Source organism: Hirundo rustica, chromosome 14, assembly GCF_015227805.2.
Source record: "Hirundo rustica isolate bHirRus1 chromosome 14, bHirRus1.pri.v3, whole genome shotgun sequence".
Taxonomy (NCBI): Eukaryota; Metazoa; Chordata; class Aves; order Passeriformes; family Hirundinidae; genus Hirundo; species Hirundo rustica.
Genome location: NC_053463.1, coordinates 14,352,975 through 14,376,655, shown reverse-complemented (window position 1 = coordinate 14,376,655; position 23,681 = coordinate 14,352,975). Strand labels below are relative to the sequence as shown.

General features: G+C 41.9%; 1 protein-coding gene across 5 annotated transcripts in view; it reads left to right on the top strand.

Moving 5' to 3' along the window:
* Window positions 1-23,681, top strand: part of SLIT3 (slit guidance ligand 3) — a 519,844-nt gene that overhangs the window by 313,256 nt on the left and 182,907 nt on the right. For 3 of the 5 annotated variants that reach the window (XM_058422439.1, XM_058422441.1, XM_058422440.1), the window contains 2 exons: window positions 18,926-18,997; window positions 23,465-23,628. In XM_058422439.1, coding sequence (XP_058278422.1) covers window positions 18,926-18,997; window positions 23,465-23,628 — 236 coding nt within the window. Of the gene's footprint in view, window positions 1-7,244; window positions 7,326-18,304; window positions 18,373-18,925; window positions 18,998-23,464; window positions 23,629-23,681 lie in introns of those variants that run through there. The other 2 variants (XM_040077996.1, XM_040077997.2) reach the window with 2 other exon arrangements.

The following is a 23,681-nucleotide window of genomic DNA, read 5'->3' as shown; positions in this document are numbered from 1 at the left end:
GAAAACAGATTGATAGTATCTATTTCTAAACTTACTTTACTTGCAGTCAAAAAATGCGTGCTTTGTATTTCCAACATAATCTGATTTTTTCCCCATGTTTTTCTTCAAAGAAAGTCTGAGAATTTAATCTCTCAAAATAAATTCGCTAAATGCCCCAGAGAATATCATATCTTTAGTTGTAAAACAGTTGTAAATGTTAAAATTTAAAGCAATCTGAACCATTAAAGAACATTAAGAAGTGAAAACAAATTTCAACATTTCAGAACCACTGTGTATTTTATGTAGATGTATTTTAACATATAATGCAGTATGTAGAAATTATTCAATGATTCTTGCAAAAACAGACAAACAAACAAACTAATTATCTGTTTGAACAGTTTGCCAGAGTACCAAGTAATGTATTTCTTCTTTATCTTACTGTAATCTTGTGACCCCACTGATATTCAGTGTTTCCATTCCTGCGCTTTTCTCCTCACACACGGCCTGTCTACAGAATTCTACATTTTGTCTGTCACTCAGGACAGAGCCTTGCTGAAAAAATAAACTATTTTCTTCAGAAACATTTTGATTTCTGGATTGCACTTCTCATTCACCTTGAGCTCCTCAAAAAACATGACTGCGAGGAGCTTGGTGATTCAGTAGCTATAGGAAGAGAAGGAATTTTGGTGCAGTTATCCTTCAAAATGCAGAGCATGCCATGACCCATGTGACTTATTTCTTCTTACCAACAGGTAGTTTTCATTTACTATTCCCATTTTCTTGTTTTGCGTTATGAATGTGTTCCCGTACCAACTGATAGCACAGAGGCAGAGGTGAGAACAAGACTGAAATTTGTGCCTAATTGGTGCTTGGCATGGTGCAGGGAGCTGTGAACTTCAGCTGCAGCTTGGAGCAGCCCAGGGTGCGGAACGCGACTCCCAAGGCAAACGTGCTCTTGGTCACTTCTGTGTTTAGGAGCCTCTGTGTTCCAATGCCACAAAAAGTGTCGCTGATTTTATGGCCTGACCTACATAAACCCTAAAGCAGGTGCTGACTCTGGAGTTTTGGGTTAAAATATGCAAAGATGTTGAGTATGAAGTGCTTTGGTTCCTTCTCTTGATGGTCTTTGCCTGTGCAGCAGGTTGAAAATAATGTCTGAGAAACGACCTGCAGAACTGGTGGACTTAAGCATCCTGTCCTGGTAGTTCTGCGTTGGGGCTGGCATTGTTCATTCTTGTCTCAGATTTTCTGAACAGATTCCCATGAAGGGCTTGGTTTCTATCTGTTGGTAAAAGAGGAAATTTTTCTGGTTGACATGATTCATGTGTCCCCCTTTTTATAAGATGATAAAACATATTTCTGTGGGTTTGGTCTTGCATTCCAAGGCATAGAAAAGTGTGTGCAACAATTGAAACAGCAGTAAAATGCAAAATGGGCATATATTCATAAATGAGTGGCAGAAGTTATTAACTGTCTTATTACTTGTTGGCATAGAAATGCATAGAAAATTTGAAGAAAATTGGTGGAAACCTTTGCTAATTAAAGATTTTATTTAGTAGGAAGAGGTATCTGCTCTGCTTAATTTTTACTTATGTCCTGTGGCAATATCTGGCAATAACAGTATTATTAAGAAATATCTATTACTGTAGCTGTAAGTATGATTAAAGGTTATTAAATAAAAACCTCAAAACCAAACCAAAAACCCAGTGTAGTCTTCAAAATGATCAGCTACTCTTCCTTGTGGTGTGACAATACATTACTCATATACTTTTTAGGTTAGAAATTAGTCCATGGTTTTATTTTCAAATGCCCAAAATTATGAAGGATGTGGGATAAAACACATCTAGCATTCAGAGTTTCACCTCCAGTCTCTTAGGACACATGAATAAAAGAAATTAATTTCAAGATGGTTTAACAAGCTCAAACTGGATAAACTGGTAATACTGAATGCCTGAGCATACTATTGTCATTAGTCTGGGAGGGCTGAACCATTTTTCTCAGTAAGAAACAGAACTCACTTTAGTAAAAAGCCCATTAATTTATTTGTCATTGTTTTGTCTCTCTGGGGTAACTGGAAAACTGTGCGGTGGCATGGGAGTTGTACTGTGTGGACAGCACAGAAAGAATTATGAGTCACTGTTGACAACTTCAGTGGAGTATTTTCCATTTATTTTTTATATTGTAAAAGCTGTTTTTCTCCTACTTTATAACGATAGCCAGAGGGTCCAGAGCTTAACACATTTTGTTTGTTGCGTAAGATTTTATCATACCAATAGCTAATCCTAGGAGGTCCATGGGTAGTATTCCATTAAAGAAGGCAAACGGGTTCTTGCTGTACAGAGCTAGAATGGTTCGGGGGTTTGTTTGTTGTTGGCCACATTGGTTGTAGGTCTTTCATGTCATATGGCTGAGTCGGAAAATCCTCCCTCCTCAGTTTCACCTGCTTGTGGAATGAATGAGCTCTGACTGCCGTTGGGTTATTAGCCGCACGCACTCAGGGATCCACCAGTTCACTTTGGGTGAAAAATCGTGCCGATTCATCCACAAGTAATAACGAAAAAGTGCAAATGTAGTCTTCCAAATATTTGTGACTTCAGTTCCAAATGAGCCCTAAACATATTATATTAAAAAGATGATTCCTTCTGTTGGCAAAATGTAATAAAGGTGAGGAAAAATGCACCACCTTTCCTTTCCCAGAATCTTAAAGCCATGGGAGAAATTTAAATTTTTCTGTCAGTGTTTGTATGCAGAACCTTTTCTCTAGAAATATTTCTGCCACACTCTTCTTCCTGCCGCACTCTTCTTCGTGCTCCATGACAAACCCACAAAACCACAAAGCTGCAAGGGCTCTGCTGGTGTTTTGGAGCTCCGATTCGGCCCCGAGCTGTGTCCGGTGGGACACAGACAGTCTGTCACTCCAGCCTGGCCTGCAGCCCCACTTCTGTGCATTGTCTGCCACATCCGGGCATTGCAAGCATTTTACCAGTGGGTAAAAAACGGGATTATTCCCGCTGTCCTCGTTTGGATTCAGTATGTTCCTGTTATAAATGGTTCTTTCATATAAGGTTTAATCTGTGCAATTTCTAATAGAGATGTCGTGGATGTGTGCTTATAATGCACACTGCCTTTTGTCATGGCAAACTTTTAAAGAACTTTTCTGAACATGAATCAATAATTTGTGCTACAGCCAGGATTTAGTTGTTCCTAGGGTTGCCTCTGTTATGTAGTCAGTTTTACTTATTTGCAAAATGCTATTCTGGGCATATCTTAACTAGATAGAATATTTTTATTTGCTTTCACAACCTGGAGAGACAGGGAGCGAAAGTCATGACATAATTCTAAATATATGAGATGTCATTGCTTAATGAAAGCCTGAAAATGCCACACAAATGTGATTTCCTCCTCTATTTCGCTGGAAATTACGATCGGTTGAAGCAATCAGGATAGAATTTGAACTCTGTAAGTCATGTTCCTGTAACTGATACCAAAATGCCTAAATACAATAATGAAAATGAGAATTCTTTGTCAAATGATGTGCATAGCTAGTTTACTTACGCTTGAGTACAGTGAAATTGTTGCAGGTTTGATTTATGGTTTTTGTGGTTTTGGGGTTCTTTTTGGGTTTGTTTTGTTGGTTTGTTTGGGGTTGGTTCTTTACCCGAGGGTATATATTAGCTCAAATGTATGCAAGTTAATAAAAGCAATTTAAAATCTTTACTTATTTCATCAGTCAACATGAAAAAAATGATATGTGTAATAAAAAGTAATGGAAGGGAGTAACCACTGGCAGTGTATGAGTAATTGAAGCATGCACCTGCTTGGTGAAATTAGGTGAGAAACAAGGAGTTTGGCATTTCTAGGAGTATCCACAGTTTTCTATGTTGAGCTTGTCTCACAGATGCTCAAGTTATGCCGCAGGAAGTCAACAGTTGGTTTGGCAATAGAGAAGTGGTGTGCCCAGAGTACAGAGGTATCAGTAGACTAATGGGAATTTCCACTTCTCTTCACTCTGTTATTTTATTAGACTGTCCCTTAGTTTCTTCCCTTCCCATTCTTCCTGCCTCCTATATTGCTGTCAGTCTGTAGCAGAAGGATAAAATGCTCCCAGAGAACCTGTCTGTGGTTACTACAAGGTTTCAGTTACAAAAATAGTCAGAGATAAGATTAACTACAGAAGTGCCTTTTTTTGGGTGAATTTTAGAAAGCGTAGTGCCCCCCCAGTGGACCCTAGGGAAAGGGGATGCATAATCAGAGTAACAACTTGATGGAAGGAAGATGGGGTGCATACGTGGTTGCTTGATAAGAAATGTTTTTATTTGCTAATGCATGTCCATGGGAGATCTGGTGTCCCTGCTCAAGATGTGGAAATGAAATCTGAGATAACCTCTGTTGTACAGCAGATTACGAATGGGAGGTTGGAAGTACGGCATGGTGAAAGGAACACTATCCAGATGGCAACATGGTGACAGGCTTTATATCAAAGACCAGCCGAGACAAAATAAGAGTGGCTAAGAGAGGGTCTCTGAAAATCACTGATGCCTGTTACAGATGTAATGTAACTCTCTCTTTATGGGGAGAATATATTTGCATAAATTCATTGATCAATGATTTTGCTAATCCTGCCGTATTCCAGGCATGTCCTCTCAAATTGATGAACATTTCTATCAGTCCTTGGTCTGGATGCCTAATTATGTTACGTATTTAGAAAGATGGATTTTTCCCTTCCTGGAGCATATGTAGTAGTTGAATGCTGGGCTCATTCTCCTTCCCTGCCCCATTAGGTTCGAGGGTTTTTTCCTTTTAAGAATAGCCTGGAGCCATAGAAGCTGCAGAACGTATCAAGATAAGAGCAGTGGCAGATTAGAATTATTAGTTTCATGAATCACTGACCAGCATGCTTTTTGAGGAAGCCCAGTTTTATGGGTTGTGTTGTTTAAGCCTGGTGCTGCAGTCACTGCTCAGAGAGAATCCAAAGTCAAAACTCCAGGAGATACAGGGATTTCTGGCAAACCTTCTCTCCCATGATACTAATTGTTTCATTTGCATGCTCTGCTCATCTTGTGACCTGCTCTCCCTCCCCTTTGACTAATATAGTTTCTTCGTCAGTAATATAAAAGATGTAGAACAAGCATTTTGACTGTTGAAAGTCAAATGAATGTGAACGACTTAATCCAGAGGACACTCAGCTGAGTATTTAATGCTGATGTGCAGCTTAACACCTTAACCAAGAGCTGAGCTGAAGACTAGGATGGAATAAAACTCCTTGCTGCTGAAGTTGAGGTGATGAGACACTTCTGAGGGAACATGACGAGCTCAAGGTGGATGAGCAGTCATTTTATGCCGTACTTTGCCATTCACTGTTTCTGTGACTCCCCAGAGCAGCAGGATGACGATGCTCTGCACATGCATCCGTGATCTGGATGTGGTTCTGTTGGCACCAGTGCACACAGCTTCTGTGACTGGGGGGAGGCTGCATGCATGTGCACCAAAGGTTCCTGTGATACCACTGTCAAATATCCCGGGATGTCCTCAGCCCTCCTGCGACACCGTCTGGGGTCCAGGGCTGGTGGAACTCCTGCTTCCCCTGGGGTCAGTCACAACAGTGAAAAATGATCAGTATAAAAAACATTTCAAAACACATAACTATTTCCCTTCTTATTTTCTATGAGCAACTAAAGGCATTGTTTGTGACCAGTAGGGGGTAGATGGCTTGTCTTTCTCAGAGGTTGCATTTGTCCCTCTGCTGTGCTAAGTACAACATAGACAAAGGCTCTGAGCTGTAGCCAGTCTTTATTCAAGGGAGGACTCAGAAGCCTGAAAAGAGAGAGTAAAATTGTGATGGGAGCTCTGTATACCAGGATTATTGAGCTCCCAATTGAAGCAAGATGTCAGGTATTTTACCTTAAATTGTAGCTGCAGGGACCAGGGTGCTATGTATTACATATTACTGGCATGATCCAATATTTATAGCTAGGACAATAATATTGTGCCTGTAATAAATTAGAAATCAAATCATTAATATGTATATAGTTAGCTTGGAACTGCTTGAAAATGACGTGGGTAACTGTATCTGCACCTGAAAAAAATGCATTGGTAAAACCTGCTTCTGATCTAGAGATCAAAAAGTGTCTTTTTTCTTGCTGTTCAGAAGGTTATGCATATAATGTAGGTATGTATGTGGGTATATGTGAAGATGAGAGCATTTTAAAATTAAGGTTAAATCAAGAAAAATAATGTTTAAAACTTAAAGAAATAAGATTAATATAAATTAGATTTTATTTACATAGCTTATCTAGTCCTGGGTTTAAGAAAAAAGAAAATTAAAGAGCTACTTGAAAGATGGAAGTATAAAGTAATGTCAAAGTCATTTGAAGACGAATAATCACAATTTCTATTAAGTTAATTAAGATATCATAAATGAAGCAATTAGTTGTTAACTGGTTCACTATTTCTGAAGCAGAATTACCTTTCTTATGTTTCTGTTTTGGGCTGAACAATCGGAGCATTTTGGTTTTAGTCTTTATGAGCGATGGATGGCCATGCTTGGGATATCTGCACATCTTCAGGAACAAATCTAAAAATACTGTAAGGCCATCCAGAAGCCTTCGTTATGATGTACCATGTTGCTCGAGTGTTTTAGAGTTACCTGAGAAAATAGCTTGGTCAGTCAAAAAAGCATCGATGGCTACAGAAAGCCATCGATGGAAATGATGTTCAGTTTTGCCATTAACATTTAAAATTGCTCGTATCCCCCTTGTCTTCTCAGCGCTAGGTGGGGTGAGGCTCCTTGGTCTGCAAGCACCAGGGTGTTGCTCGGAGTGGGTATTATTTGGTAACAGCCAAATAAAGGGTTAGGAGAGGGTAAAGAGAGGAGAACACAGCGGAAGCCAGGCTGATGGCTGTGTTGGAGGGGTGAAGCAGCACAGACTGGGCAAGGTCTCTGTGTGCCACCAGAACCTTGGATTGTGTCTGACACCAACAGGGTTTTGTTGGGAGAAGGGAGTGTGGGGCAGCGTCCCTGGTTCATGGCTCTCAGCGTTGGACTTGGCTGCTGCGATCGATAAATTGCCGCAATGCAGCATCCCTGCGACGGCGCTTTGGAGGCCGCCAGAAGCCCCCGTTGGTGCAGGAGGCGGTTGTGGGCTGGGCGGGCTCTGGGGAGGGGGAGCCCACGCCGCAGCACCCGCGCTTCCTACTGGCTCCTTGGGCAATTCCAGTGGTGTCTTAAAAGGGTTGGGTCCATCTCGTCTGCGAGACATCCCGTCCTCCCGTCGGCGGGAAGGGCGTTAGGAGCCAGGTGAGGCACTCCAGCCGAAACGGGTAGGACAGACCCTCCACAATGGCAGGTATATTTTCTTTTGGGTGCATGCAGAGGAACAGCCATGTGTAGAGAACCGTTGACTCCTTTTATTTAGCTACTGCTCACGCTTGTAGAATATTCCTGAGCAGATGATGGGTGCGTCGAATTTTTTCTGTGTGTATTTTATTTTGCGCTTTTTCACGCTGTGGACTGGAGGCAAATGAAACACTGTAAGTATTTGCTATTCAGATTGTTATGGTTTCTTATGCGTGTTGCATGAACATAACCAGGTATTGCTTCTCGTGGGCAGGTGGAGTTTGGGAGAAACGTAAAAATTGGAAAGATAGGCACTTTTAAACATATTGACCTTTTTCTTGTGTGATACACACGAACACTGTCTAATGCCTTCTTAAAATAAAATCCTGATGGAAAGCAGATCCCATTCCAGCTTCACCAAGAAACGTAATTGCCCTTGTCTAGAAACTACATGTAGTCTTTGTTCTTTTGAAGCATTTATTTGCTCTGTAAATGTAACTTTTCCCTAACAACTGCTCATACATGCAAGTCTAAACTCACAGAATGTGTTTATCACGCATTTCCTGTTCCATTCATGTGGATTTATATTAGCCCGTATTTTAGCCTTAATTTCCAGCATGGGTGAATTGCGGATGGGGGCATCACATACCATTAGAATATAAAATTACACCACAAATACCTTCTCAGTCTCTTGCAGTTTGGGGAGGCAATTTTGGAAGTTAAGGTGAAGTGTTCTCTCTTTAAAAGACTTGCTTGTTTTCCTTCCTCTGCTGTCCAAAGCCAGGGATTGCCTGTGTGGCTCTGTGCCGCACCATGGCCATTGTCCTCTCACTGAAGCTGTGGAAGATCTCTTCCTACTGCTCTCTCCCAGGGGGAATGCCAATGGCCTTGGGAGCTGAAGGGCAGCTGAGGCACTGAAATCAGGGTGACTGCTCTGGCCACAGCAATAAGGGATATTATTTTGCCTGCAGGACCTGCTGGTTCTGCTGTTGGGGGAAAGTGAACCCTGGGATTCTGGCATCCCCTTCTCTGTGAGTTCCCATAGCCACCTCTTACAAGGCGTTGGTAGAGCCTTTTACACCGACACTTGGCTAAACTGCCAGCAGTGCCGTGTCACTCTGGGGCTGGTGGCTCGTCCCTCTTTGTTCCCAGCGGGCAGCGCGGGCCCCGCAGGCTCCCGCAGTCCCGCAGGCGCTGCCGCATTGCGGCATTGGGGTGGCTGCGGGCTGGCACAGCGACCATCCCAAGGACACTGAATATTGCCGCAGAGCACTGACAATGGACGCAGAAGTCATTTTTGTCAGTTTCTCTACCTCAGAAAAGGCAACTAATTTCTGTCTGCCACTCGGAATGGCTTTTCTGTTGGTGGTGCGTTACTGGGGGGAGTATGGAAGGCTGTGCTCATTGTGGGGGAAGGCTGTAAGGATACAGCCTGTTACCATAAAGCTGTAGCATTGTCCTGTACTCAGGACAGGACAAATTAAAACACGGCTTTGAAGAATGATACCGTTCCTTTCTGGTCCAACGTTAATCAATTTCTTTGAATGTCTTTTGGTGAAGACCTGTAAGGAAATAGTAACACTCAGCTGACTGAATGCTGAAACGTTTTACCTTGGAAATCTCTATCATTAAAAGCCATCAGCCTTAACAAATGATCAAAGTTGCTTGCTCCTTTCAAATTTTGGAGTCGAACTGTGTTAGTTTGAATTGGATTGTGTTTATAAAGCTGTTTCAGCTTCAGAAAGGACTAACCTGAAGCAACTCTTTAGGCAGGGACCTAAGAAACTGCTTTATTTTGCTGAGGAGCTGATGCGACAGATTTAAGGTTTGTATAATTTGACCTCATGTTGTTGATTCTTTTTCATCCTTTCCATTAATTCACCCTGGTAGGCTTTCAGACCTCTGTATGCATTGAGAACCCAGTCCTGTTTCCATTGATTTTGTCAGGAGCAGCACAGAATCCATAAACCACAGTTCCTGACATGCATGCTATTGGGTGACACCAAGAGCCATGTTTAGTATGAGAGATCTCTGTGTAACCTAAAAAAAAAAAAACAACCCAAACCATCTCTACTTAACACTGAATTTATATTAAAGTGAAATAATTGTAAGTTTATTGTATTAATTAATTGAACAAGAGGTTTTCAAATGAATCTACAAAACAAAATTTAGGGGACTTTAAATGGAATGCAATTATATTTCTGATTTCTGTGGCTCCTGCAAAAATCTGTGCCTAAATAAATGGATTGCAGGGACTAGATTCACTCCCTGCTGAAATCAGCAATGGGATTTGCTCTGACTTCAGCAAACATTGGGCTGGGTATTATGACAATTGGACTCGTTCCCAGTGGTTCTAGGCAATCATATCAGCCCTGAAATTTGGTACCATAGAGAAACATCAAAACCACCCTAATGGTGCAAAAGATTTACTCAGTGTTCACAGAAATACTTTTATTTCTTTTAGTCCAAATCAAAATTTTGGCTGTAATTGGGACTTAGAGCCACAGCAGCCATTCCCAATACAGTGTACTGAAAATTGTGTAGCCTTTGAGCAAAGACCTGAGAAAATTCCTTGATTAAAAAAAAAGGAAAGACAGTGTTTCATTTGCTATTTTTGAGTTTAGAAGAAAAACTCATTGGAGAATCCTTCATTCAAAAATAAAGCAGTGGCAGAGTAATTTCAGCCTGCATTCTCTTGTCTTTGCATCAATGCTTTTATATTTTAATTCAGGCTGAACGGAATTTGTATTTTCTGCCTAGAATTAAAGTGCCATGTAAAAGATTGAAAAGCTGATTGAAACTTCTCTAAAAAGCTTTTTCAACTCTCACTAGGCATAAATGTTAGAAAGAATTGTGAGATGCAACTGGTACATGTATTTTGTACAGCTGATAGAGGTGATTTGATTGTGTGGGAAAATAGCAATGTCTTTGTGTTCACAGAAAGAGCAACTTCCTCTAGGGGAAGCAATAAGACATTTCATCTAAGACCACGTGAATGACATTCTTGATTTAACATCTAATGAAGTACACAACCTAAATTTGTACTCACTTTCTGTGGGTAAACTTCATCATGTTTTCTTTTCCCTTATCCTGTTCTCTGCTTTATCTTGTTTTGGAATATTTTATTTATTTGGGTGCTGGTGTAAGTAAGTAAATTCAGGCATAATGATACGTATGTGCACATCTAACTTAAATTCATGGTTAACGGTAACACCAGGAAGATTTGGCCATACGTCACCAAAATCCTTAATTTTGCTCATGCTTGATTTTTTTCTGGTGTTTTGCCCATTTCCACTGATTCCTACTCCCAATCTCCTTAGTTGGATAGCTTGCCCAGTATTTTCTTGCTGCAAGTCCTCTGTTTCCCTCTCCCCTGCTCTTAACCCCAGCTCCTGAGCTTGCCCATCCCAGAGACTCTAGCCAAGGCACTGCCAGACTCCAGGAAGAATTAATGTAGTAATTACAGGATTTAAGTTAATATGCCCTAAAGTTATCACCGTGGGCAAATGTGAGCGTTCTTGTCAGGTGACAAGACAGACATTTTAAACAAATAATCTGTTATTATAATAACTCAGTTTTCCTAAAGCCTGAGGTTTTTGAAAGGAATCTGACTCCTTCAGTGGAAAAAAAAAAAAAAAAAAAGTCTGCCTTAAACATCTGGCCTTTATAATAAGCTTAAATAGTTAAAATCTGACAGTTATATGCAACTTAAAATTAGCCACAGGATGGGAAGAACCAGGCAATTATAGCAGTAAACACTGTCGGCAGTTTTGTGCGTAATTCTGTGCTAGGCTTATTTACTTTATTTTTTCCATACATTTTTAAAGTGAAGATTTTCTTTCCTCTGTGTCCTTGAGATATTCATATTTCTGATGTCAGCTTCCCAAGTTAACAATGCTGGAGCCTCTCACGTTGCTGTGACAAGAGCATTTGTGAACACATTGTCAAAAGACTAATACTAGTAGAGAAACCACAAATTGGCAACCAGTTATTTTTATTTCAGTGGCTTCTTCGTGTCACCTGGAGACTATTTAGGCCATTATTTGCCTGGGCTAACGTTGTGTTTAAAAATAGCACTTGTCTGGTGCCAACTCATTTTAGAGTTGGGTACAAATATTGAGACAAACCCCCAGCTGTTCCTGCTTGTGCTGCTAATTTGAGGTGTCAGCTCAGAGCTCTGCTGCTCCATGTCAGTGAATAAGGCCCCTTGTGAGATCATTATGTTTTCTAACAGTGCCGAGTAAAGGATTAATCAGTGCAGCATCAGTTGCTTCCATTATCTGCCCACATGGTAGTTGTGGGCTTTAACTTAAACAGTCTGTGGTGAGATCAAGGAATTGAGTACAAGAGGCACTCGGGGCTCACCGCAACTCAGAGGAGATGCAGTTGAGTTTTGGGCATTGCCTAACAAGCAAACCTTGGATGCCTTAAAAGTCGAGGGTGACTGCACTCAGTGCTGAGGGATGGAGTGCTAAAGCCACTTTGCTTTATCATCAGAGGCCATAAGAAACAGTAAATATTTAATTCAATGCAGATTCCTCCTGACCTGTGTGAAAAATAGCTCTTTACAGCTATTGGAAATATAGCTCCTTTTGCCCTGCAATCTGAAAGTTAATTACAAGCATTAATTATGGCAGCATATGAAACTCAAGTCCTGGGTTTATTACTGAATATAGATTTAGATTCACTTTTTGGAATTGCTGCTGGTAGTTTTATTGGGTGCTGTATGAGGGCTGGAGGGGGTCAGAAGTTGTCATCCGCTGTTCCTCCCTGGAATCGAATCCAATGCCATTCCTGACAGGGATTCATTTTGGATTTTATTACAGGCTTCCCTCCCCATGGCTACACCATCTGTAACAGCTCTTTTCTCTATTTTTCCTCTTCTTATTGTAAGAAACATTTTTGGTATATCTAATGAACATCCCTGTTTCTGAAATTTCAACCTGTTACTGCGTTGCTTAACCCCTGTGTGTGTACAAGGAACAGAGGACGTCTTTTTCCTTTGCAGTGGCATTTTATATAGTTCAGTGAGGTTTAAAAGCAAATGATGTGAATCTGCTAGCACAGAGGTCTAAGGTAATGGCACTGTTAGTGCTAAATTATGCTGCTGGTGCAGCTCCCAAATTCATGTTTCCTCTCCGTGTTTCAGACAGACCCTGAGATCCTCCTTTTATGCGCAGAAATACTGATGGTGATGTCTAACCCTGCACAGGCTCAAGAGTTTCAGTCCACATCTACACTGGGAAAAGATTCCTTCACTTTTATTTACCAACACTACACACACAGACATCCCCCAAAGCTTTGAAGTCTTGGATAAGTCGTGTTTGTGGCATTGCCAGGGACAGAGTGATGTTTTCAGAGCTTCACTGGCAACTTGGGCAGAGCTGTTCAGCTTGTTTCCTTTTTTTTTTTTTTTTTTCCCCTCACTTCACCCACTTCTGAATAGAAGTAACATCATCAAAAAAAACTCTTTAGCATGAGAGGCTTAATTACGCTTGGAGATGCCTTGGTTAAGTCTGAATGAATTCCGTGGTCTCATTTAGCACATGTATAGTTGCAGTGGGGATAGGAGCTGGGAGCCATGGCAGTGGTGGGAGAAGCAGTAATCACTACTGGGGAGCATGACAGTAATTCACTCCTGGGAACGTTCCCAGCCTGCTACACACCATTTGTAGCTATCCATTGCATGCACATGGATAATAATCATGCATTAGGCCCAATTACATGGTGTTATGGACACACAGCACGGGGATTACACACCCAGCCAGGAGCACCCTGTGACAGAGCAGTGGGATAATTGGAGAAGACAGAAGGAAATGTTAGTTGTTCGTGCTACCAGTGCTGCAGGGCCTGGTACAGCTCAGCCCCTCCAGTCTGGTCCCCTTTGCTTTGCTGCTTTGTTTTGGTGTCTCACTTTGAAAACCCAGGTTTATCACAGGGGGGGGTAACCCAGCACCACCTTTTCACAATGTGTTGAGAGAGTTTTGGGTGGGAAAAGGAGCTGAACATCGTTGTTTAACTTAGTGTGAAGCCCACAGACACATGCAAGCCTGTGCTGCCAAAGAAGGGCTGGAGTTTGTAGGATTCCTGATACCAAATCCTGTGTGTTAAAAACCTGTAAAGAATCTACACTGCCCAAACACAAAAGGCATTCAAAGCCAGCAGTAATCCAGTACATGAGATCTGCCTTTGCAGATCACTTTCTCTATTTACCTATCAGTAAATGGGTCTGAATTTTTCTTTCTAACTGAGGATTTTGCAAATGCTGTGGTGTGCCATGGTCAGCCAAATGTGGCACAAAAGCAGCCTGGTGTGGATCAAAAACCTGAATGGCCAGCGCAGCAGGCCTCTAGCGACTGTGGGAGATGATTATTAAGCCTTGGGGAAAAGTGTTTTCTCAATTTGAATGAAGTTTGAATTAAAATTTCTCATTTGATTAGGTGTTTTTCTAATCAGTGGTAGATGTGGAATGGGAAGGAAACCAGTCCCTGTTATTGGCAATAGCAAAGGGCATCTTCAGCACCCAACAGGTGCCCCTTTCTCCTCTGCCCCCTTCACTTGGATCTGTTCAGGTTGGAAGAAGAGGCATCACTGTGGCTGTTGTACTGTGCTGATGTACATTATGAAAATGCCTTGTACTTAGAAAAATGGACATCTGCATAGTTTTTTTTTTTTCTTTTGTCAATGATCAACTAGGATACCAGAGTTGTTTTTAAGCTGGGATGTAGCAGGTGGTACTGTCATCAGTGTTGTGTGTTAAATAAAAAAGAAAACAAAACAACCCTCCTATGTATTTTCCCACTTGAAGTGTGACTGGGGAACATTAGGACAGTCACTTTTTACTAAACAGTTAACATTTCAGATATTTCTGTTGTGTTGTGTAACATTTTCTGTCAGAGGAGATCTGTTTGGTACTAAACCAGATTAGAGCAAGTGGCTATGTTGTCATGAAGGTATGATTTCAGATTAAAAAGTTGACAGGCATTCTGATGTTTATTATATGCTCCTAATTATATTAATTGAATTCTAATAAGGGAAGCAAAATCTCTGTGTAGTCTGTGATTGAATAATGACCTGACAGCCTGGGGTTTCTGCTCTCTGAATTACTCCAAGGGACCTGAAAAGGTGCATAGAGTTTCTGATTTTTTTTTAATTAAATACTTGTACTACTAGTCGGGTTCAAAATTTAAGTAGTTTCCTCTTTTCTCAAGGCCTCTGCCATAAAAGTTGTGTGATTTCTTCTAGAATTAGGAGTATTGGTTTTTTCTGACTCCAATCAGTCCTGTGCAAGGTGGAGAAAGGTGTAAAGGATAATGCACAAATATTATTGAGAAAACCAGACGTGCCACTCGTTTCTGCAGGTTAGTGATTTTAATGTATTTATACTGAGTCTGGAATTACCAGCTCTGTGTTAGGGAGCTGCAGTGGTGTTCATGAATTTGGAACAAGCCAGAAGAGAATCAAAATGCATGGAATTAAATTTGCCCCAGAAGTTTGAGGAAGGAGATAAATAATTGTTTACAAATTGTGACAGGATTGCAGACTGGGCACTCTTTCCTTTAGGAAAAGACTGATTAGTAGGGGCTATAAATCAGCCTTATTTTTCAGGAGGAAGGCAGCTCCACGCATGCCTGTAGCCAGTTTGGGCGACTGGCAGAGCGGTGATTGAGGAGAGCAGCTCCTCTGGGGCTGTAAATTGGAGTCAGTGGGACTCTGACAGTTCACCGTGGTGGAGGATGTGCCACCTCAAAGACTGCTGATCTCACATTTTGCATCTTCCAAGTAGTCCTTGGAGGATCCTTAGGGCTGCTGCAGTCTGCTTCTGCTTACCCTGCAAGATCTGACAAGGATCATAGCCCAAGGTGGGAAGTTGGCTGGCATAAATAATATTGTCCATAACTCCAGTTTCCTGAGTCAGCATTTTGGGTGTGAATAGTTTACAGGGAGAGGACTTCTAAACGAGAGGACAGTGCTGTTCTGAGGGACGTGATGTGTTCTGGAAGAGGTGGGAGGTTTAAGGCTGAGGGCCACTCAGCAGAATATGTGTCCCCATATGATGTTGGAGGAGTCAGAAGATTCTGGAATTCCTATTTCTCACAGCGTCCTGGTATTTATGAATGTCTTTCTATGGGTTTGAATTTTGGGTGGATCAGTCTGAGGCTGGGACCTTGGAGCAGCCAGCAGACAGCTGGAGCCTCGTTTATTTTTTCCCTCCATGTACTAAAAATGCCGCTGTATTGTGTGTTCACCCCTGTCTGGACACATCTCTTAAAAAAAATCATTGCTGGGAAGGAATCATGTGCGTGATGGAAAGCTTTGCAGGGTGTCTCTAGAGCGCATCTCTACCTGAACACGTTCCCATTGCAGGGTTCCTGCTGCCTGGGAGCTGAGTGCTGCGCAGCCAGAGCAGCAGGGTTAAATGCCTGCAGCTCTAGCTGGGCTCTAGTGCAGGCAGTTCACTGGCAATTAGTGCCCTTTGCAGTGTTTGGCCTCCTCTGTTCTGAAATAATTGCTGTTATCATAGATGTTTTATTGCCTTCATTATGGTTAACATTTAAATACCAATGAAATAATATTCTACTAAGTTATCTGTGCAGTAGCTGTCTGCTAGAGTTATCCCTGAAATTTGTGTTTAAGGAGAATACTAATTCAGCACTGATTTAGGATTCTTAGAAGGAGTTATATATTTGTCACTGAGCTGTGGGAAACCTTTGCTTATTTGAAAATAAGCAAGTATTTGAAACCTTTGCAAAACCTGAGCCACTCTCATTTGATACCTTGTGAGCACAAATGCTGTGTGATATATTTTAAGAACTTTTAAAATATTTTTGAGTCATCAAGTCAGACAGTAGTGGGTGACCTTTCTGCATGCAGATGAATTGCACTGGGAGACAGGGATGTGTTCTCTGTCCTCAGTGCAGAGGAAGCTCACAGTCACAGCCTATTCTGCCTGAATCCAATCCACATCCTTTAAAAATCAATAGAAAAGTGTCTCTTGAATTCCTATGCCCCCCCCCCCGACTCCTGTAGTGCCTGATGTGTGACTGATTCAGACATCAGCTACATCTGTGATTTAATGTTTGTGAGCTGACTTTACGTGTGGCTTTTATTTATCACCATCCAAGTTCATAACTCATTTTAAAGTAACAGACAGCTAAGGCAGAGGGTTGCCTCGGAATTTTGTTTTTATGTTTACAGGAAAAAAAATGGAGGTGCAATTATAAATCCCATTTCTGAGCCCTGTTTGAACTTCCCAACCTGTAAAGAGCAAACACATACAGATACTGAGGGATGGGTGTGTTGATGTATACATTCATGCACTCTCAGTGGGTTTGATCACTTTCTGAAATTGTTGTTCAGGCTTGCTTTTGGCTCATTGACCACAAAAGACTTCAGTGGTTACATCACTGGGTAGATAAGGTAATGAAGCACTCTTTGTATGACAAAGAGAGGTTCATTTTGCACCCTGCAGTCTGCCCCAGTGGGATGTGAGCTGTCACTGGGACTCAGCAGGGATGGAGGCAGAGCTCCCAGCCCTGCAGATGAACACTGGTGCTCAGGGTGCTGGCTGCAGCCACAGCCCAGCACAGCAGGCTGGGAAGCACAGCTGGCAGAGGGGCTGGCAGCTCTGGGAGCTGACTTCCAGCTCTCCTGCTGAAGTTGAGTGTTTCCCTCTTCTTCTTGCCCTTTAAATTTTTAGTAGGCTGCCTTTGAGTCCTTGCGTATTGAGAACCTGAATCCACAAACCCAGTGGTTTGTACACTCATTGGTCCCAATACTTGCCTGGGTGTTTCTTGTCCAGTTTTTAATGCCTTTAAGTTTTCCAGAGGATCTGGAATGAGTACTACATGTTTTAGTATGAGTTACCATGTGCTAAGACTGACAGCTCCTATCAGCCTGGTGTGTGAATGTGTGTGACTGATACAGATATCTGGCAGCAGCTCTCACATGCAGATTCCAGATTTCCAAAACTCTGCTTTTACTGGCATAACTCTTTTTGCTCACAGATTTGGAAAGGAAGGGTAATTCTGCTCTGTTGGTGCAGTTTGCTGCTGTCATGGGTATGTCAGCCCCCAAGCTGGCTCCAGACTGCCAGTGCATCCATCTGGTGCAGCACTGTGCTGGAATACCAGCTCTGATCCTGCTGAGGGAGTGCTTGGGTGCTGTCCTGCTAGGATGCAGCACAGCAGCAGCAGCAAAACAAGCTGTCAGCACCAGAGCTGCTGCCACCCTGCTCCTGAGTGTGCCTGTGCAGAGCCAGGGTACCCTGCAACCTCCTGGCTTTGCCAGTGTGTGTGTGTCCCTTCCTGTGTACCCAAACCCCAGTCTCCATAGGGTTAAATCTAATTAGCTATAATCTCTGATGTTTTAGATGATGGCTCTGCCAAGGGATTTCTAGGCAGAATTGTAAAAATGCTTTTTGAACTGGCAGATGACCAAGAAAGAGAGTTAACTCCTGGAAGACTTTTCTAGACCTTTTGATTAAAGGTCTTAAATAAATACATGACCCCTGGAATAGCTGAGTAGTTCAGGGAAGGTTTCTCCAGGTAGGTTGCTCCAGCAGGTATGTGTTTATATATTTGTCAGCACATGCATAAACACACAGAAGCACTGTCTTTGCCAAAGTGACTCTGTGGGATTCTGTGCCCCTTGTAGAAAGCAGAGGTTGCTCCCTGCCCTGGTGCTGTGGACAGCACATGTTTCAAGCAGGCAGTGACAGGACTGGCCACACTGGGACACTGAGTGGTCACCAGCCCTGTCCATTCTCATGACAAACTGGGCTACTGTGTTTGCAGCTTCGGTGCACTTGCAGCACGGCAATTATGCCCTGTTGAAGTGCTTTCCATTTCCTGTGCTGTCTTGATAAACTTCATAGCCTCTAATTTGCTGGAGAGTCATTGATGTAATTAGGAGCTGCACAAATGGGAGCAGCACACTCAGCTGATGGTAATCTCAGTTCATTCTTCCTGAGAAGCTCTCAGGGGGTCCCTCCAGCAGCCTGGATTTTCTCTGTAGGCTCTGCTTTGACAGAGCAGCAGCAATCCTTCCGTGCCTGGGTCGGGACATGCTTTATTACAGGCAGCTCCACTCCCCATATATTTTTGCCTGAGGGAAGGGAGGAGAGGGAGCCCATCCATCCGTGTGTTTCCGAGGAGCGATGGGAGCTGTCTATCCGTGCTAACAAGCCTGTGAGAGCCAACAGCTCTCTCTTGCTCACAGCACCTCAAAGTCCTTCAAATTGCCTTTAAATACTGTGCCCAAGTCTGATGACCCCCACGCAGGGTGCTCTGGGTTTTCAAACAAAGTGGCAGCTGAACAGACAGGCCTGGATCTGTTCCAGGAGTTGATAAAAACTCTTCCTCTCCACCCCTCGTTACCCAAATGTGGTAAATGGTGACCTCCAGCCATCCTGATGCAGCTCTTGGTTGCTTCCCCTGAGCAGTGTCTTTCATGGTGTGCCACAAATTGTCACAGCTATCAGGGAGCGTGTCTTGCTTCTTGCCAAGAGTTTTACCTGGTTGTTTCTGTAAATGTTGGTGAAGAAATGGAAATAATTGATCAATCTGTTATTCTCTCCTTTTTTTTTTTCTTTTTTTTGTCTCCTAACAGTACCCTCAACAACAACAACATCACGCGCATTCCTGTTACCAGCTTCAATCACATGCCAAAGATCAGGACTCTGTGAGTAGCATCTTCTCATATTATATATAATATGATACAATTCTGGTGCTGTAAGCCAGGTTTTTGACTGTTTGTCATCTGTGATAATCTCATTTCAGTCCCCCAGGCTGCCTCAGGGTGGCTGCAGGGCTGGGGAGCCCCTGGGGAGCCCAGGTAGGGTTGTGAGCGGAGCCCTGAGAGCTCTGGATCTGCCCAGCATTAAATAAGAATCAGTTTTATCAAGGTTTGGAATTTACCTGGAAAATAAACTGGCTTTTTTTTTTTTTTCCTCAAGGGAAAATCCATCATGTGAAATGTGTTCCAAGCTGGAGCATCAGCAAGATCATAAAAACTGCTCAGATGGATCAAATTATTGAATTTTATTAATATGCTGTGTTTAAATCCCATTTATGCTTTTCAGATTCAAAATGTTAATTTCTGAAACAAGGCATTTTTAAAGAACATGAGAAAAGCATCTTTCCAGATACTTTCTAAAACAAAGTGTCACTTATTCTGATGGATTTTTTTTTTATAAAAGCTTCTCTTATATCACATCCATTTGTTTTTGAGCTGCATGCCATTGCCTTGGAAAAGCTCTGTTCTTAAGTAGATCAAAATACAGAGACTGTGAAATTGGACTAAGCATTTGTATAATTTAGCCATAGCCTATCAAAACCATTTCCTTAAGTAAATTATTTCTTTAAATCCCTTTAGGGAATACACAGCTTCAGGAAAAGCCACGTCTAAACAAAGCACCCCTGTGTTTCCTCCAGATTCTCAAACTCATCCAAGATGTATTTAATTCTAAAGGCAAAGAAAGGGAAATAGTAGCTAGCCTGAAAATTTTCTGTGGCACTGAAAAAATACAATTCTTCAAAGCTGCTATGCATGCATGTGTAAAATCATATTAAATAAATTAACAGAACTGAAGAAAAATGGCTCTTTCTTACGTCATCTCTGTAAGATAACCTCTGACTTTAATTTGCATTTTTTGTCAAATGATGACATTATTAAAACTTAATGTAAATAATTAAATGGAAAAGAGATGTTTGTCTTTTAGAAGAGAATGGCTAAAGAAGATGTAGGTGTAGAGTTAATTTTCCTGGAGTTTTGCCTTTTCTTATTCAGTCACAGTGGTCCAGAAAATTTGCCTGGCTTTTCCAGATTAGCCAGTCTTGTCTGTTAGCAGAGCTCAGTGCCTTCAGTGCCTTCTGCCATTTTCCTTTTAGTTTAATTTCAGAGATGGCTTTGTATATAGCTCCCTAGAGACTTACACTGACTAATCCCCCTCTGCTGTAATTAAGGGGAAAAAAAGAAAAGGAAAAAAAAGGAAGGAAGTCATAAACAGGATTTATAAAGGGAAGCTTTTCCATTGAATTCGGAGACACGTTTTATAGAACATGAATGCTGCCCCACTCTAAAAGGATTTGCTTGAAATTGAATTTAGGGTCTATGGATAGAAGGACAACTTTAGCAAACTTGCATTTGTATTCATTCACCTGATTTTCTGTAAAGTCAGTTTCATCAGTATCAAATGACCGGTTTCAGTCTTTAAAGACTGCCAAATAATACACAGTACCTCCAGCAGGTCAACATAGGAATTTGTATAAAGATACTGTTTGGGGGAAGATGTTAATATTCTCTAGAGTTTCTTGTTGAAAATGGATCATTAATGATGTTCCTCACAGTTTGGTGAGTCTGCTGTGTTCTTTAAAAATGGTCATCAGTGTGTCCACCTTCTCAAAGAGCCTCGCACTTAGATGTGCTTTTTTTTTGGAAGTTTTTTGTAGGAAGTCCCTGGTCTGAATGTTCCTTAAGCAGGAATGAGCCCTTTTTCCAATCTGTTGAGGCCCAGTGCAGTGTGGACAGTATTTCCTTTGTGTCTCTTTTGCACTCTGGTGAGATCCATCAGCAGGACTTGTGGGGATGCTCCTGCTGCAGCTACGTGTGCTGATGGTTCTGTGAATAAACAGCTTTTCTTCATGGCTCTCAAAACAATCTGCCTTTTGTAGAATGGAGAAGAAAATATAAAAAGTATATTAACCTTCAACATGAGCACTAAGGGGAAAGAAAATAAAGGGTAAAAATCCCAGGAAGTTTTGAAGCGTTTGAAGCATTGAAGAGTTCTTTACTAAAATCAGCTCTTCTGTGCTAAGATTTTTTTAGTGAACTGTCTATTCTGTTCTTAAGTTTCATTGATTTTTAGCCTTGATTGGAAGTGACAGGAATTAGTTTTTATTGATCTGCTTTCCTTTGCTTGAAACAGCTTTATTTATGATAAAGCATGTTCCCTCTATGTATTTGTTTAATATAAGTGTCCTGTTGTCTCTGCATCTGTGAATTACTGCTGAGACAGGTAATTTTATATATATATATATATATATATATATATATATATATATTTTTTTTTTTTTTTTTAATTTAAGGATAAACTGAAAATGTGTGAAAGCACTTCAGTGATTTTTGTGTTCCCAGGGAATTGGTTTATAATGCTTTTGAAGTACTGTGAAAAGTCTTCTTGAGGCTGTATTTATTAATATAATTATCAATAATATATTCTGATAGGCTGCTTTGTTAAGATAGGGTCTCTAAGTGATCTCTCCGAAGCAAAACATGGAGCAGCTGTGCCAAAAGACTTGAGATGATGACAAGGAGGGTTCTGCTGAGGCAGAGAGCTCGTGGTTTGCGCTGCTGAAACAGGAGTCCCCAAAATCCAGATAAATCAATTTAGTGAGGAGGAAAAAAAACAGCTAACAGAACTGGTAACCTGCCTAACCCTAACCCTTTTTGTGAAATTGTGCTTTTCTCAGTCATGCCTGTGTTCAGGGGGTGCAGGGAGTGGCATGAGATGAGCTCAGTTCCAGAAGGAACGTGATCCTGAGTATCATTGTTGGCTGCTGTGATGGGAAGGAGGAGAATCTGAGGACTTAGATGAAACACTGACTCTCTTAGGTTTCAACAAATTCTTACATAGGAGGATGATTTCTGGCTGGATTATATGTATGTATTTATTTGTTCTTGAAAAAAAAAAAAAGGCAGATTAATGCTTCATAACAGCCAAAAATTTTACTAGAAATCTTGACTTAGTGCAGCTTCAATTAATGAGCTTCGCAATCCCTAAGCTCAAGGTCTTCTAGCCATCCTTGTAGAACAATTACATCTTACAGTACTCCCAGGAGATTAGTGCTTTCCATCTCTACAGGATAAACTCTCAGTTCCAGATTTGTGAGGGTTTTTTTTCTTTATTGTGGCTGTCCACCCCAGACATACAAATCTGGGGACTGTCAGCCCGGGCGCCACTGCTGAGCTGAGCTGCTGCTGTGCTGTAAGGACAGCTCACAGACAGACATTTCATTTCTCTGGAGGATGGACAAGGCTAAATCTGGTGCACAGCAATTGTGTGCCTGTAATATCAGTGAATAATGCTTTGTCTAACCATTTCTGACAGGATTTTTAATCTGGTTCATCATTCCATTTGGTGCAACACTGCAAATGCATGAGTCATTACAGGAATGAATTAATGCCCTGGACTTTTGTTTTGACCTAAAGTTTGGTAACTATTTAAATGACCAGATTCGTTCCCTGAACCCAACATTATTTTGCAGATGTGATAATGGTTCTGCAAGTCCCTGGTGCCAGGCATGGATCAGGCTGGGCAGGGAGCTTCCCATGAGTGGATCTTTCATGGGCTGAAACTCCCTGTCTAGATCCTTTATACTTGTGTTAGATTACTACAGGAAAAAGAGCATTGATGAACTTGTACAGGCACCACAGGAACAGAAGTGGTATCAATAGCCTCTGAAGTTTTATTTTACCTGTCTTTTCCCAGAGTATTCTGATTTGGAAGGGATCCATTAGAGTCATCAAGTCCAAGTCTTGAGTGAATGGCCCATACAGGGCTCAGACCCACAACCTTGGTGTTACTAACAGCATGCTCCAGCCAGCTGAGCTAATGTGGAGAGGTTCTCTCTCTCCACCTCTCCCCAAAGGATGGAGAGGAGGGAAGAATCACTCCTCATCCTGTTCTTCAGCCTGGTCCTCATGTTTAACAAGCCATTCACTCAGAGATAACACAGCCATGCAGTTCTTTCTGACATGAAATCACAAAGTGATTACGTGGCGCAGTCTGAAATTCTGCATGTTTTTGTGTCTAGAATGGCCAGCTGTAGCTGGATCATTATTGAACTTAATTTTTTGAAAACATTGAAAATAACAGCACAAAATTGTATCTGACCTTTGTATAACATCCCACGGCAATAAGGACAGTCAGTGACTCATCTGTAAGCAAGAACCCACAGTGATCCGACTGAAATGGCAGCAGAGAGCGGGGCAGGCTGGCGGTCAGTGGCTCTTTGGGGGTTTTGTTCCAGAAGCCCCCACTAACAGTGGGTTTTGCTGTGTGTTTCGCAGGCTGGCTGTTGATGGCTCTCTCTGGGGGTTTTGTTCCAGAAGCCCCCAGTAACCGTGGGTTTGCTGTGTGTTTTGCAGGCGGCTCCACTCCAACTTCCTGCACTGTGACTGCCACCTGGCCTGGCTGTCGGACTGGCTGCGCCAGCGCCGCACCATCGGCCAGTTCACCTTCTGCCTGGCACCCGTCGGCCTGCGTGGCTTCCTCGTGGCAGAGGTGCAGAAGAAGGACTTTGTCTGCTCTGGTAATGCTTCCATTTCTTCCTTTATCCATCTCACATCACTGCTCCCATAAAAG